Raw genomic sequence first — 13,803 nt, 5'->3', positions numbered from 1 at the left:
TCGATTATACCAATTTGGACGTCCCTGGGAGAAGGACGTCCATCTTCCGATTTATGTTGAAAGATGGATGTCCTTCTCTTTCGAAAATGAGCCCAGTAATCTCCATTAAAAAAACAGATTCTCATGAACAGACAATAGAAGATAATACCAGCAGACTTAGTGCATGCATTGCTACATCACATTTTTGATGGAAACTCCCAAACACTCTCCCAGGTTCATGCAATCCCTACAAACACACTATATCCATTTTTGCAATCCCTTTAACATACATCTCACTCACACAATCTAAATCCAGACTCAAGTTATTCAGACTCCGCCAGTGTTACAACTTCCACAGTTTGATGAGGGACAAGTGCAAGAAATTTGAAGACCCATAACTCCAGGGGAACTCCAGAAGGCCATTAAGCATCTTAAGCTGACCAAGGCATTTGGACCAGATGGCCTTGGCCCAAAGTATTAAGTGATTTAGTGACACCACACCTGGGAGATATGTGTAATGGGTTGCTGACTACTCAGGCTGATAAGCGGCCCAATGTGGCACATGTAATCCTTCTTCCTAAACCTGGCAAGGATCCAGAACATCCAGGCTCACATAGGCCCATATCTCTACTTAACCAGGATGTCAAGCTGATGGCGACAGTCTTGGCGAGTAGACTTAATAAGTACCTCCCGGTAATTATTCATATAGATCAGGTGAGATTTGTCCCAGGGCTGTATGCGTCTATGAACTTATGCAAGGTGCTAATGGCTATCCATGAGAATAAAGGAAGGGATAATCAGGCAGTTGTAGCCAGCCTAGATATTTAAAAGGCCTTTGATAGTGTACTATGACCACACTTGTTTTCGGTCCTGGAAAAGTTTGGGCTCTCAGGGCATTTTGTTGATTGGGTCCATGCCTTATATACTCAGTCGCAGGCCCAGCTTATAATCAATGGAAAGCTGACGGCACCTATAAACTTATTGAGGGGTATGAGACAGGGGTGCACTTTGTCACCCTTGCTGTTCCTCCTGGCCCTGGAACCTCTAACAGCTAAAATACGCCAGGCAACAGATTTGCAGGGTATATGGAGAGGACAGATTGAGACTCATCTTAGCATGTTTGCAGATGATATGTTGCTATATGTCAATCAAGCCCCTGAATATTTTGAGAAGTTTTTGTCGTATGTCTACAAATTTAGCACTTTTTCGGGGCTCTGAGTTAATTGTGACAATCCGATGTCCTTCCTCTAAAAGGGAGTGGACCGGAGCAATATATATATTTTCTTTTGGGGGGGGGGGGGTATTTCTATGAAACCCCCAGTTCTGATATATCCCATTTTCAAACTGGAAGCATTTTTACTAGTTTTTCCTTTATATTTTCTAAACTGTAAAAGCTGGAACTCCATATAAATGCATCAGGCAATTTTTGCGGAGTTTAATTCTTTGGAACCTCCAATCAAAGTTAGTCCATTTTTGAAATGTGTGTGTGTGTGTGTTTTTATCAGGTTTTTTCCCCTCATACAAGGTTTTATCGCATTCTGTAAAAATTTTGCAGAGTCATTTTACCCTCAGATGGACAGGCATTCTTAATCCTTTTTAAAATGATTCTTTCCAGCTTCCTTTGGAATGGAAAGAATAATAAGAGACTCCAATATCATAATGTCAGGACCTGTTATAACACTCTTTATTTGGGGGATTGCTTATAGCTAAATAGATGTTTAATGTACTATTCTATAAGATTTGTCATTTGTACTACTACTACTACTACTACTATTTAGCATTTCTATAGCGCTACAAAACATATGCAGCGCTGCACAAACATAGAAGAAAGACAGTCTCTGCTCAAAGAGCTTACAATCTAGTAGAAAAAAAATAAAGCAAACAAATCAATTAATGTGTAGAGGAAAGAGGAGAGGAGGGTAGGTGGAGGCGAGTGGATACAAGTGGTTACGAGTCAAAAGCAATGTTAAAGAGGTGGGCTTTCAATCTAGATTTAAAGATGGTCAAGGATGGGACAAGACGTAGGGGCTCAGGAAGTCTATTCCAGGCATAGGGCGCAGCAAGACAGAAGGAGCGAAGTCTGGAGTTGGCAGTAGTGGAGAAGGGAACAGATAAGAAGGATTTATCCATGGAACGGAGTGCACGGGAAGGGGTGTAGGGATGGACGAATGTGGAGAGATACTGGGGAGCAGCAGAGTGAGTACATTTATAGGTTAGTAGAAGAAGTTTGAACAGGATGCGAAAATAGATAGGGAGCCAGTGAAGCGACTTGAGGAGAGTAAAGCGACCCTGGCGGAAGATGAGACAGGCAGCAGAGTTTTGAACCGACTGGAGAGGGGAGAGGTGACTAAGTGGGAGGCCAGCAAGAAGCAGATTGCTGTAGTCCAAACCAGAGGTGACAAGGGTGTGGATGAGGGTTTTGGTAGAGTGCTCAGAAAGAAAGGGGCGGATTTTATGGATGTTGTAAAGAAAGAATCGACAGGTCTTGGCGATCTGCTGGATATGAGCAGAGAAGGAGAGAGAAGAGTCAAAGATAACTCCAATGTTTCGAGCTGAGGAGACAGGGAGAATGAGAGAGCCATCAACAGAAATAGAAAACGGGGGGAGCGGGGAGGTGGGTTTGGGGGGGGGAAATGAGAAGCTCGGTTTTGGTCATATTTAATTTCAGGTGGCGTTGAGACATCCAGACAGCAATGTCAGACAAGCACGCTGAAACTTTGGTTTGGATGCAAGGTGAGATATCAGGGGTAGAAAGGTAGATTTGGGAGTCATCAGCATAGAGATGGTAGGAAAAGCCATGGGATGAGATTAATGAACCAAGGGAAGAAGTGTAGATAGAAAAGAGGAGGGGACCAAGAACAGAACCCTGAGGTACGCCGACAGGCAGAGGGATAGAAGTAGAACAGGATCCACCAGAGTGAACACTAAAGGTGCAGAGGGAGAGGTAGGAAGAGAACCAGGAAAGGACAGAGCCCTGAATGAGGATGGAATATTGACCTCTGGATTTAGCCAGGACATTTGTACATGTTTAATACTGATTGTAACAATCTCCATTTTATTATCATAATGCATCTGAATCTGCTTTGCCTGCTTAAATTTAAAATTTAAGAAAAACCCGCACAAGGTCAATTTTTCTCTGTTTCTGAGAAACTAAACAAGTAAACTTTCCTGTGTTATTATCATTAGATTACTACCCATCAGCAAAGATAACTCACTGAATTCTGTAATTGGATTTTTTTTTCTAATAAGTTAAACAAAATAGCAGTGGATATAAGGATAGTGATTAAATAAAAGTAAAGGGGAAAATCAATTGTGAATGAGGAAATGAGGATGATTATTTCATTTTAAAAAAGACAGAAAATGGCTGACAAAAATTAGAATCAAAACTAAGTTACTTTTAAGCTTCATCTATATTAACTATAGAAGATATATACCTCATGTTTAACCTGATCTTGAATTTCTGTGTGAGGGTAATCTTTTTGATAGTGCTGTTTATATTATAGTTCCGGGTTACCATATGGCTCCAGAAAAAGGAGGACGGATTGAGCCAGCCAGGTTTTACTTCCATTGCTTTCAATGGAAGTAATTGAGCCAGCCGGGTTTTACTTCCATTGCTTTCAATGGAAAGCAATGGAAGTAAAACCCGGCTGGCTTAATCCGTCCTCCTTTTTCTGGAGCCATATGGTAACCCGTGAGCATTGGAGCCAACTTTCCAAAATGATTGGGGGTGCTAAACCCTATGGAAATCAGCCCTCCCTGGACACAGACCAGGAATTTGGTCAGTATTGGGAGTGCTGAAACACCCACCACACCCACAGAGTTGGCTCCTATGGTTCCATGAATATTTTACATCAGTGAATTAAAAATAAAAAGCTTGGAATTGTAAATTTAAAGCACTGGGCCTGATATGCAACTGGTCTGGCCTGCATATAAAGTCATGCACTAGCACCATCAATTTATTAATTTCCTCAGCAATAGTACGTGTTTAACTGGCACTGCTGGATTTATGACCTTCCATTTAAAATTAAACCTGAAAGCCTGCTGAATATAGTTGCTAAAGATGTAAGTGCTGGCTCGGCCTTGTCCCTTCCCCTGCCTTTCAATGCCAGCCCCTTCTTCCACAAATAAAATTTGACAGTTTAGGAGGCCTTTTACGAAGCTGCGGTAAGCACTAACACGTGCTTACTGCAGTAAAGAAAAATCCCTTACCTCGGGAAGCACTCAGTTGTCCCGCGGTAATTTGGGGATCTGTGCACTACCCACACACTAAAATATAAAATTGATTTTTTAGCCCCTACGTCTTGCCCCATCCTTGGCCACCTTTAAATCTAGACTGAAAGCCCACCTCTTTAACATTGCTTTTGACTCGTAACCACTTGTAACCACTCGCCTCCACCTACCCTCCTCTCTTCCTTCCCGTTCACATTAATTGATTTGATTTGCTTACTTTATTTATTTTTTGTCTATTAGATTGTAAGCTCTTTGAGCAGGGACTGTCTTTCTTCTATGTTTGTGCAGCGCTGCGTATGCCTTGTAGCGCTATAGAAATGCTAAATAGTAGTAGTAGTAGTAGATCTAGGGGCAGATCTGGGGGCGGAGAGTGGACATGTTCTGCACTAATCAGTTAGCGCAGCTACAATGCTGATTTGCATGTGGTTAGCGTGTGAGCCCTTACCACCTACGAACTAAATATAGAAAAATGTAGGCAGATAAAGTATGGCTCATTTTCAAAGATTTTCAAAGCACTTAGACTTACAAAGTTCCATAGATTACCTTGTAACTTTGTAAGTCTAAGTGCTTTGGAAATAAGCCTCCTATGGAACTTTGTAAGTCTAAGTGCCTTGAAAGTACACCTCCAAATGACCTATCCAGGCTGTCCGTCCATGCCATCTACTCTTCTTATCAGTCCCTTAGCGATCCTATGTACTTGTCCCAAGCTCTCCATGAATTCGCCATCCTTTCTGTCAAGAAGTCTTTCCTTGGGTTACTTCAGAGTCTGTCCCCTTTCACCTTTATCCTATGCTCCCCTATTCCAAAGCTTCCTTTCAAGTGAAAGAGACTCGCCTCCTGTGCATATATGCTGCATAGGTAACTGGGTATCTGAGCCTGTCAAGTGTGAGATGCAGGGCACTGTAGTTGGTTCAAAATGCGGTGGCAAGGTTTGTGGTTGGGACCTCCAGATTCACTCATGTCACACCAGTGTTGAAACAACTACACTGGTTGCCAGCCTTTTACAGAATTCAGTACAAGGTGTTATCTCGGATACATCAAGAGGCCCTTTTACTAAGCTGCGTAGACGCCTCTGTGCGCACAATGTGCATCAATTTGGAACTACCGCCCAGCTACCACGTAGCCCAGGCGGTAATTCCATTTTTTTATGTGCATCCAACGCACAATCCATGGTGGTAACCGGGCACTAATCAGTGTATACATGTAGATGATTACTGCCTGATTAATGCATGAGACCTTACCACTAAGTGAACGGGTGGCGGTAAGGTCTCAGACCCAAAATGGATGTGTGCCAATTTTTATTTTGTCGCATGTCCATTTTCGACCAAAAAAAGGGCATATTTTTTACAGGCGCACAGAAAAATGGATCTGCAAATGTCCAAAACACGCACCTACACTTGCACAGGCCATTTTTTTAGTGCACCTTAGTAAAAGGACCCTCAAATATTATACTTGTCAGCGCCAGTTTACTCAAATTGTGTGTGCCTATCGTCCAAAATGATCTTTGAGATCAGAGCATGTTATTTGGTTATAACTAGATTCAGTGGTGAAGCCTATTATGTGGATACCAGGGCCTCTTCTTTTTCTGTTGCTGGTGTTCAATTGTAGAATGTCCTAACTGGACAAGTTCGTTTATGCCATACTAGGACACATTTTAAAAAATTGCTGAAAACATAGCTATTTCCTGGAGCATTTAGATAGGAGAAACCTGTTATGATCTTTTACTGGGACCAGTACTACTTAGCATATTTATAAATGATATGGAAGTCGGAACGATGAGTGAGGTAATCAAATTTGCAGATGATACAAAACTATTCAAGGTTGTTAAAACACTTGCGGACTGTGAAATATTGCAGGAAGACCTTAGAAAATTGGAAAACTGGGCATCCAAATGGCAGATGAAATTTATTATTTGCAAATCCAAGGTGATGCACATTGGAAAGAATAATCCGAATCACAGTTACCTGGTGCTAGGGTCCAACTTGAGGGTCCGCATTCAATAAAAAGATCTGAGTGTCTTTGTAGATAATACGCTGAAATGTTCTGCTCAGTGTTTGTTTTTGTTATTGTTTTTGTTACATTTGTACCCCGCACTTTCCCACTCATGGCAGGCTCAATGCGGCTTACATGGGGCAATGGAGGGTTAAGTGACTTGCCCAGAGTCACAAGGAGCTGCCTGTGCCTGAAGTGGGAATCGAACTCAGTTCCTCAGTTCCCCAGGACCAAAGTCCACCACCCTAACCACTAGGAATGCAAACAGGATGCTAGGAATTATTAGGAAAGGGATGGTGAATAAGACCGAAAATACTATAACGCCTTTGTATCGCTCCATGGTGAGTCCGCACCTTGAGTATTGCGTTCAGTTCTGGTCACCGTATCTCTACTGGGCTTGATGGACCTTTGGTCTGTCTCAGTATGGCAACACTTATGTACTTATACAGGGGCATCATCACCTCCTTTGTTCTTACTGGCCATTCCTCTCTCTGTGCGTGCAAGCATAGGGCTGCCGCCTTTTCTACTTCTTTGGCCACCTTAAGATCATCACATACATAGAAAATTAGCACATGGCCAGTAATACTGCAAATAGAAAAATCGGCCATTTTACTTCTGTGGTAAACCTGGCCTTAGTGTGCGGGAATACCCTTTGTAAAAACACGCTAAGGCTTTTTTTTTTCACCACAGTGTGGTAAGAGTGTTCCTTAGTAAGTTAAATGGCACATTTTTACCTGTATAAGACCTAAAACCACACGTAAGTGTGTTTGTTCACTTCCTTTGAATATCAGGCCTACTGTAGTTTATGGAAGAAGCACAAATGTGTGTTTTATAGGTGTGTCTTTTAAAATCTTATAGCAGATAGCATAACAGCAGCAAACTATTTTCAGGATACTTGTAACATGCATTCTTTAATGCTAATTTCCAGGCAGAGAGTACATATTAAAATGTGTCCTTGTGCAAGGCTATGAGAAAAGAGATATGCACCTGTGTAGATAAGGCTCTCCTTTACTTCTCTGATCTAAATCAGCCTCTGGGAATTGTCCTTCTCCCCAGTGCATGTGCTAATGAAGCATGCGCATATTTCAGGTAGGCTGAGGAGGACATTTTTCAGCAAAGCCTTTCTACCCCTTTTTACCCGTAACCTCCGCTCACAGTACAAATGCCTCCTCTCAGTACCCTTCTCCACCACCGCCAACTCCAGGCTCCGCCCTTTCTGCCTCGCCTCACCCTATGCTTGGAATAAACTCCCTGAGCCCATACGCCAAGCCCCCTCCCTGCCCATCTTCAAATCCTTGCTCAAAGCCCACCTCTTCAATGTCGCTTTCGGCACCTAACCATTATACCTCTATTCAGGAAATCTAGACTGCCCCAATTTGATTGACTGCACTTTTTTGTCCTTTAGATTGTAAGCTCCTTTAAGCAGGGACTGTCCTCTGTGTTAAATTGTACAGCGCTGCATAACCCTGGTAGTGCTTTATAAATGTTAAGTAGTAGTAGTAGTACCCCTGCCAATGTGTTTTGGAAAACTGTCTTTTTTAAACATGAGAGGAAGAGAAAGTGCAAGAAAGAATGCAGAATCGAGCATTTACTGGAGCAGAGTAGCCCAGTGGTTAGCATAATGGTATAAGAACCAGGGAACTCAGCGTTCAGATCCTACTTGTGCTGCGTATGACATTGGGTAAGTAACTTAGCTTTCCATTGCCTCAGGTACAAATAAGCAGGTTCTTTTAAACAATGACCGGCATTTAAAGATATACCTAAACATTCCGCACCAGCCAATCTCTGAATATTGGTGCAGATTATCCAGGTGTAGAGGTACTGGTGATATTCAGTCTTTTTGCTGTCTTAAATTGCCTGGGTAACTGTCCATATACCAGCATTGAATACTGCTGATCCTCAGATAAATTCCAGGTCTAACCAGGCTCCGCTGTGGACCATCTTGGTATCATCCGGATAGCGCCAGGGCAGTCTGTGGGGATTTTCATACTTGTTTACTTCAATTAGTTTGTCACCAATGAACGTTATGCATTACCCCCTTATCTCTTACGCCTGTAATGAACTGTTTATCTACTTACCTTAATTTATTTAAATACTTTTTGTATTTTAAATGCTATAATACCTTACATTCCTCATTCCGTAAATGGCGATCGCCATTACGGTTTTATGTAAGCCACATTGAGCCTGCAAAAAGGTGGGAAAATGTGGGATACAAATGCAATAAATAAATAAATTCCAGTGAAAACCTAGGTATGACCCTGGTCAGAGCTATTTATCTGGGTATTTAAGCCTTCCAGGAGCATGGAAATACCTAATATAGCTGAACGCAACTCACTTTGATCTACTGCAGAAAAGACACAAGTTCAAGCCAAATAAATAATAATATTAGATTATGAAGTTAAGAGCGAGGCAACTTGAGCCTAATTGAACAATTGAAACATTATTGCCACATTTCATGGTCCAGCTGTAGTTCGCAGTTTTGTGTATTGTATAATGCATATTGATTTATTTTAGAAAATGCTAAGTATGAAATGAGGCGTTTGTTGCTCTTCCACTGCTAAATTCAGTCCTTTATCCTGAAGCTGCACAGTTTATTTTATGAACATTTTTACGTTTGACCTAATCACTCTTTCTTTATGTTTTACAGCTGGTACAACGTATATCTTTAGCAAAGGTGGTGGACAAATTACTTATACGTGGCCTCCTAATGATCGGCCGAGCACACGTGCTGACAGACTGGCGATAGGGTTTAGCACTAGTCAGAAAGAAGCTGTTCTGGTGCGAGTGGATAGTTCGATGGGGCTCGGAGACTACCTAGAGCTACATATTGTAAGTGACACCACAATTATCACTATGCATGTTTTTGTGTGTGATTTTTTTTAAAGGAGTGATGATCACGGCTTGAAATGTATTCTTGACAATCTTGAATTTACATAATAGAGCCATATTATAAGACGATTACTGCCTTCAAATATGGATCCATTATAGTACCCAGGGCCTGCATTAGGGGTGGGTAAACAAGGCAATTGCCCTGGGTTCCCATGTCACTGAGTGCCCCAAACCTGCCTGAAGTTATTGATGATCACTGGCTGAAAGGTATTCTTGAAAATTTCGAATTTACATAATAAAGCCATATTATAAGAAGATTACTGCCTTCAAATATGGATCCATTATAGTACCCAGGGCCGGCATTAGGGGTGGGTAAACAGGGCAATTGCCCTGGGTTCCAATGTCACTGGGGGCCCCAAACCTGCCTGAAGTTTAAAGAGAGACAATTTGCAAGCAAACTTTGGGGCCTCTCCCTAGCATCGGCCCTGGGGCCCATCATGCCTAGCACCGGCCCTGATTGTGGATTGTGCTTGAAATTTGCAGAAAACAAGTTACCATTAACCCCCGGATTTGATGAAGTTGTATTCGCCAACATTTCTGACTAGTGCACAACTTTGGGCGTGCAAGTTATAGAAAAGTGCCAGTTGCACGCCTAACTTGATTGTTAAATTAGGCGCCAGTTGGCCTTAAATGTCAGTAATAGCCTTTAAGTGACATTCATTGGCACTAATATTTAGTTGCGCATGTAACTGCGCTTAGGTGCTTTTCTATAAATGTAGGGGTCGATATTCAAAGCTATTTAACCAGCCAGAAATGGCTTCTAGCTGGTTAAATCACTGATTCAGGGTTGACCAGTCAGGCCCTTTTATTAAAAGCTTACTGTGTGGCAATGCACTTGCCGCAGGCCAATCCAGAACTACCTCAGGAGCCCTGCAATAGTTCCCTCCCCCCCCCCCCCAGTGTGCACCATTGCCGTGCTTACCCGGTGGTAATCAGGTAGTGCCACGCGCTGCCTGGTTACTGCTGAGTTAGCACCTCAATGGGTGGTGGTAAGTGTTCCCCTCAAATTGGCCATGCGTTAAGTGATTCACTTACTGCATGGCCATTTCTTAAAAAAAAAAAGAGAGAGACAGCGTTTTATCTGCTGCGGTAAAAGGGTGCCTCAGCACACGTCAAAAACACAAGCTGACGCTAGCTCAGGCCCCCTTTTACTGGTTACTGCCTCTGACAGTGACCTGTTAGAGCTTAATGCAAAACTGGCTATTCAGGAGGCATTCCAGGGGTTTAGTAGGCCCTTGGCTGGTTAAGCGCCAATATTCAGCGCTTAACCAGCCAAGGTCACTGCATAAATAGGACCACATAAAAGTCAGACCTATCTTCATTCGGTTTTCCATAGCCAGTTGAGTGGTGAATATCACACTTAACTGGCTATGAAGTAGCAGGCTCCAGAAACCCAGACATTCAGGGCCGATGCCTGGGCATGGCCCAGCACTGAATTTCCGGGCAAAATGCTGAGCGCTGTCATCTGAATATTGACCCCTTAGGAGGAGAGTCTATATATGGCAGATCCTGGATTTCAAAGGAACTAACTTTGCCGAGATGGGGAAATTTCTCAAGGAACAGTTAGCGGGATGGGAACAGCTGAAGGATGTAGAACAGCAATGGACAAGACTGAAAGGAGCTATATTAAAGGCAACTAACCTTTATGTTAGAAAATTACATAAAAGTAAGAGGAAAAGAAGGCCTCTCTGGTACTCGAATGTAGTAGCTGAAAAGATAAGGGGAAAGAGGCTAGCCTTTGCATGTTACAAGACGTCTCAGAAAGATGAAGACAGGAGACAATACCTAAGTCAGTGAAGAGAAGCTGGAAAAGCTATCAGGAAAGTGAAGCGGCAAATGGAGGAAAAGATAGCTAATACAGTAAAATTGGGGAACAAGACCTTTCTCAGATATATAAGTGACAAGAGGAAGGGCCATAATAGCATTGTGAGGCTCAAAGCTGAGGGAGAGAAATATGTGGAAGATGATAAGGATAAAGCTGAACTGCTTCATAATTATTTCAGCTCTGTGTTCACGAATGAAAGACTGGGGGTAGAGCTGCAGAAAACAAAGGCTAAAGGCGATGGATGTATGGTAGACCAAGACCCGTTTAAGGAGGACTATGTTCGTGATGAGCTTGCCAAACTAAAAGTAGACAGAGCGATGGGGCCTGATGGGATACACCTGAGGGTGCTTAAGGAACTCAGAGAAGTTCTGTCAGCTGCGCTGACGGACCTCTTCAATGCTTCCTTAGATACTGGAGTGGTCCCGGCGGACTGCAGAAGGGCGAATGTGGTTCCTTTGCACAAGAGTGGAAGTAAAGAGGAGGTTGGGAATTACAGGCCTGTCAGTCTGACCTCGGTAAGCTAATGGAAACACTTCTAAAGAGAAGGATTGTGAGCTTTCTTGAACTACATGAAATGCGGGACCCAAGGCAGCATGGCTTCACTAGTGGCAGGTCATGTCAGACGAATCTGACTGTCTTCTTCGACTGGGTGACCAAACAGTTGGATGTGGGAGGTGCGCATGATATGGTATACTTGGATTTCAGCAAAGCCTTTGACACGGTTCCGCACAGGCGACTGATAAATAAATTGAGTGCCCTCGGTACGGGACCTAGAGTAACGGATTGGGTTAAAAATTGGTTGACTGGTAGGAGACAGAGGGTAGTGGTAAATGGAGCTTGCTCTGAAGAAAAGGATGCCGTCAGTGGAGTACCGCAGGAATCAGTCCTAGGGCCGGCTCTTTTTAACGTCTTTGTGAGCGATATTGCGGAGGGGCTGTCTGGTAAGGTTTGTCTCTTTGCGGATGATACTAAACTCTGCAACAGGGTGGACATCCTGGGGGGTGTGAATGACATGAGGAAGGACCTAGCGAAGCTAGAGGAATGGGCTGATATTTGGCAACTAAGGTTTAATCCCAAAAAATGCAGTGTCATGCACTTAGGTCACAAAAATCTGAGGGACCGGTACAGTATAGGGGGTGAAGTGCTTCAGTGTGCGAAGAAAGAGCGTGACTTGAGGGTGATTGTGTCTGATGACCTTAAAGCTTTCAAACAGGTAGAAAAAGCGACGGCCAAAGCCAGAAGGATGCTTGGGTGCATAAAGAGAGGCATAACCAGCAGGGAAAAGGAGGTGATAGTGCTGCTGTATAAGTCTCTGGTGAGGCCCCATTTCGAGTACTGCATGCAGTTCTGGAGACTGCACCTATAGAAAGATATAAACAGGATGGAGTCAGTCCAGAGGGCGGCTACGAAATTAGTAAACGGTCTTGAATGCAAAAATGATAGGGACAGGCTTTTGAACCTCAACATGTATACGCTGGAAGAGAGGAGGGAGAAAGGAGACATGATAGAAACGTTTAAATATCTCAAGGGCATTGATGCACAGGAAGAGAGCCTTTTTCAAATGAAGGAGAGCTCTGGAATGAGGGGGCATATGACAACGTTGAGCGAGAATAGGTTTAGGAGCAACCTGAGGAAGCATTATTTCACAGAAAGGGTGGTGGAGGCGGGGAATGGCCTCCCGGTGGAGGTGGTGGAGTCGAGGACTGTTCCAGAATTTAAAAAGGCATGGGATAAGCATGTGGGATCGCTTAGGAACAAGTAGAATTGGGGGTTACAGAGGATGGGCAGACTGGATGGGTCATTTGGCCTTTATCATCCGTCATGTTTCTATGGCACCTAAAAAAATCGGTGTAGAAATCAATGCTGACTAAGCATATTCTATAATTGGTGCCTAGATTTAGGCACCGATTACAGAATACGCTTAGTTCATATTTCAGCGCCAAAATCTACGCGCATCCATTTACACCAGCAAAAACGTGGTGTAAATCCCAGTGTGTAGACTTAGGCACACTAGACCGTATTCTATAACTAGGTGCCTAAGTTTAAGAATGCCCACAAAACACCCATTTCTCTGCCCATAATCATGCCCCTTTTTTGCCTGCGCACATTAGAAGTTCAGCGCACATTGTTACAGAATACGCTTAGCGAGCTGTACACCCAAATTAATCAGTGCCAATTACTACTTATTATTGCTGTTATCAGTGCTCATTAGCTTGTTAAGCTTAAGTTATGCGCATTGTTATAGAATCCGTGCCGGTTTCAGTGCGGATCTTTAGGCGCACTTTGTAGAATCCAGGGGTTAGAGCCTAAATGCTATAATGTGCAACTACGGGGGGGGGGGGGGGGGGCATAATCGTGGGTGGGTCAGGATGTGTCTTGCAGTTGCACTCGTGCAACTCCCAGCTTCAGGCGTGAGCATTTACACCAGCCTTTGACAAGGCGTAAGTTATCACACCTAAAATGATGCGTGTGCATGTCAACATATAATGTATTGTATAATGACAGTTTTGCGGACAGTTGTCATGGTGAAATCAGCACTTAGGACCCATTTTACGCCACAGTTTCTTGAATCTACCCCTACATGCCTAGCTTTTCCCATTTGCAAAAAGTTGAACGTAATATTTCTTGGGTACAGTTGTTTCTCTGGCTAGATTTATATGGTTCATTAGTTGTTCTGTCTAGCCAGTGACCAACAGATAAAAAATATATATATATTTTGAAGGAACAATTCCTTCTCCCATTGTCCTATACAGTAATGCACAATCCAAAAGTACAACTGATAAATCTAGTGAAAATAAGTCAAAGGGACAGATAAATTGTCTAGTGGTAATGTTGTACATTGCCAAGAGGGAGACTTGGGTTCATTTGCTGTGGTTTGCTTCTGCTGG

General features: G+C 43.0%; 1 protein-coding gene across 1 annotated transcript in view; it reads left to right on the top strand.

Annotated features, from left to right (window-relative positions):
- NRXN1 (neurexin 1) overlaps positions 1–13,803 on the top strand; it is a 2,115,739-nt gene that overhangs the window by 1,446,083 nt on the left and 655,853 nt on the right. The window contains exon 17 of the mRNA XM_030195841.1: positions 8,849–9,030. Coding sequence (XP_030051701.1) covers positions 8,849–9,030 — 182 coding nt within the window. The remainder of the gene's footprint in view (positions 1–8,848; positions 9,031–13,803) is intronic.

The sequence above is a fragment of the Microcaecilia unicolor genome, chromosome 3 (assembly GCF_901765095.1).
Source record: "Microcaecilia unicolor chromosome 3, aMicUni1.1, whole genome shotgun sequence".
Taxonomy (NCBI): Eukaryota; Metazoa; Chordata; class Amphibia; order Gymnophiona; family Siphonopidae; genus Microcaecilia; species Microcaecilia unicolor.
The sequence above is the reverse complement of the archived record's forward strand: the minus strand, read 5'-3'. Positions and strand labels throughout refer to the sequence as shown.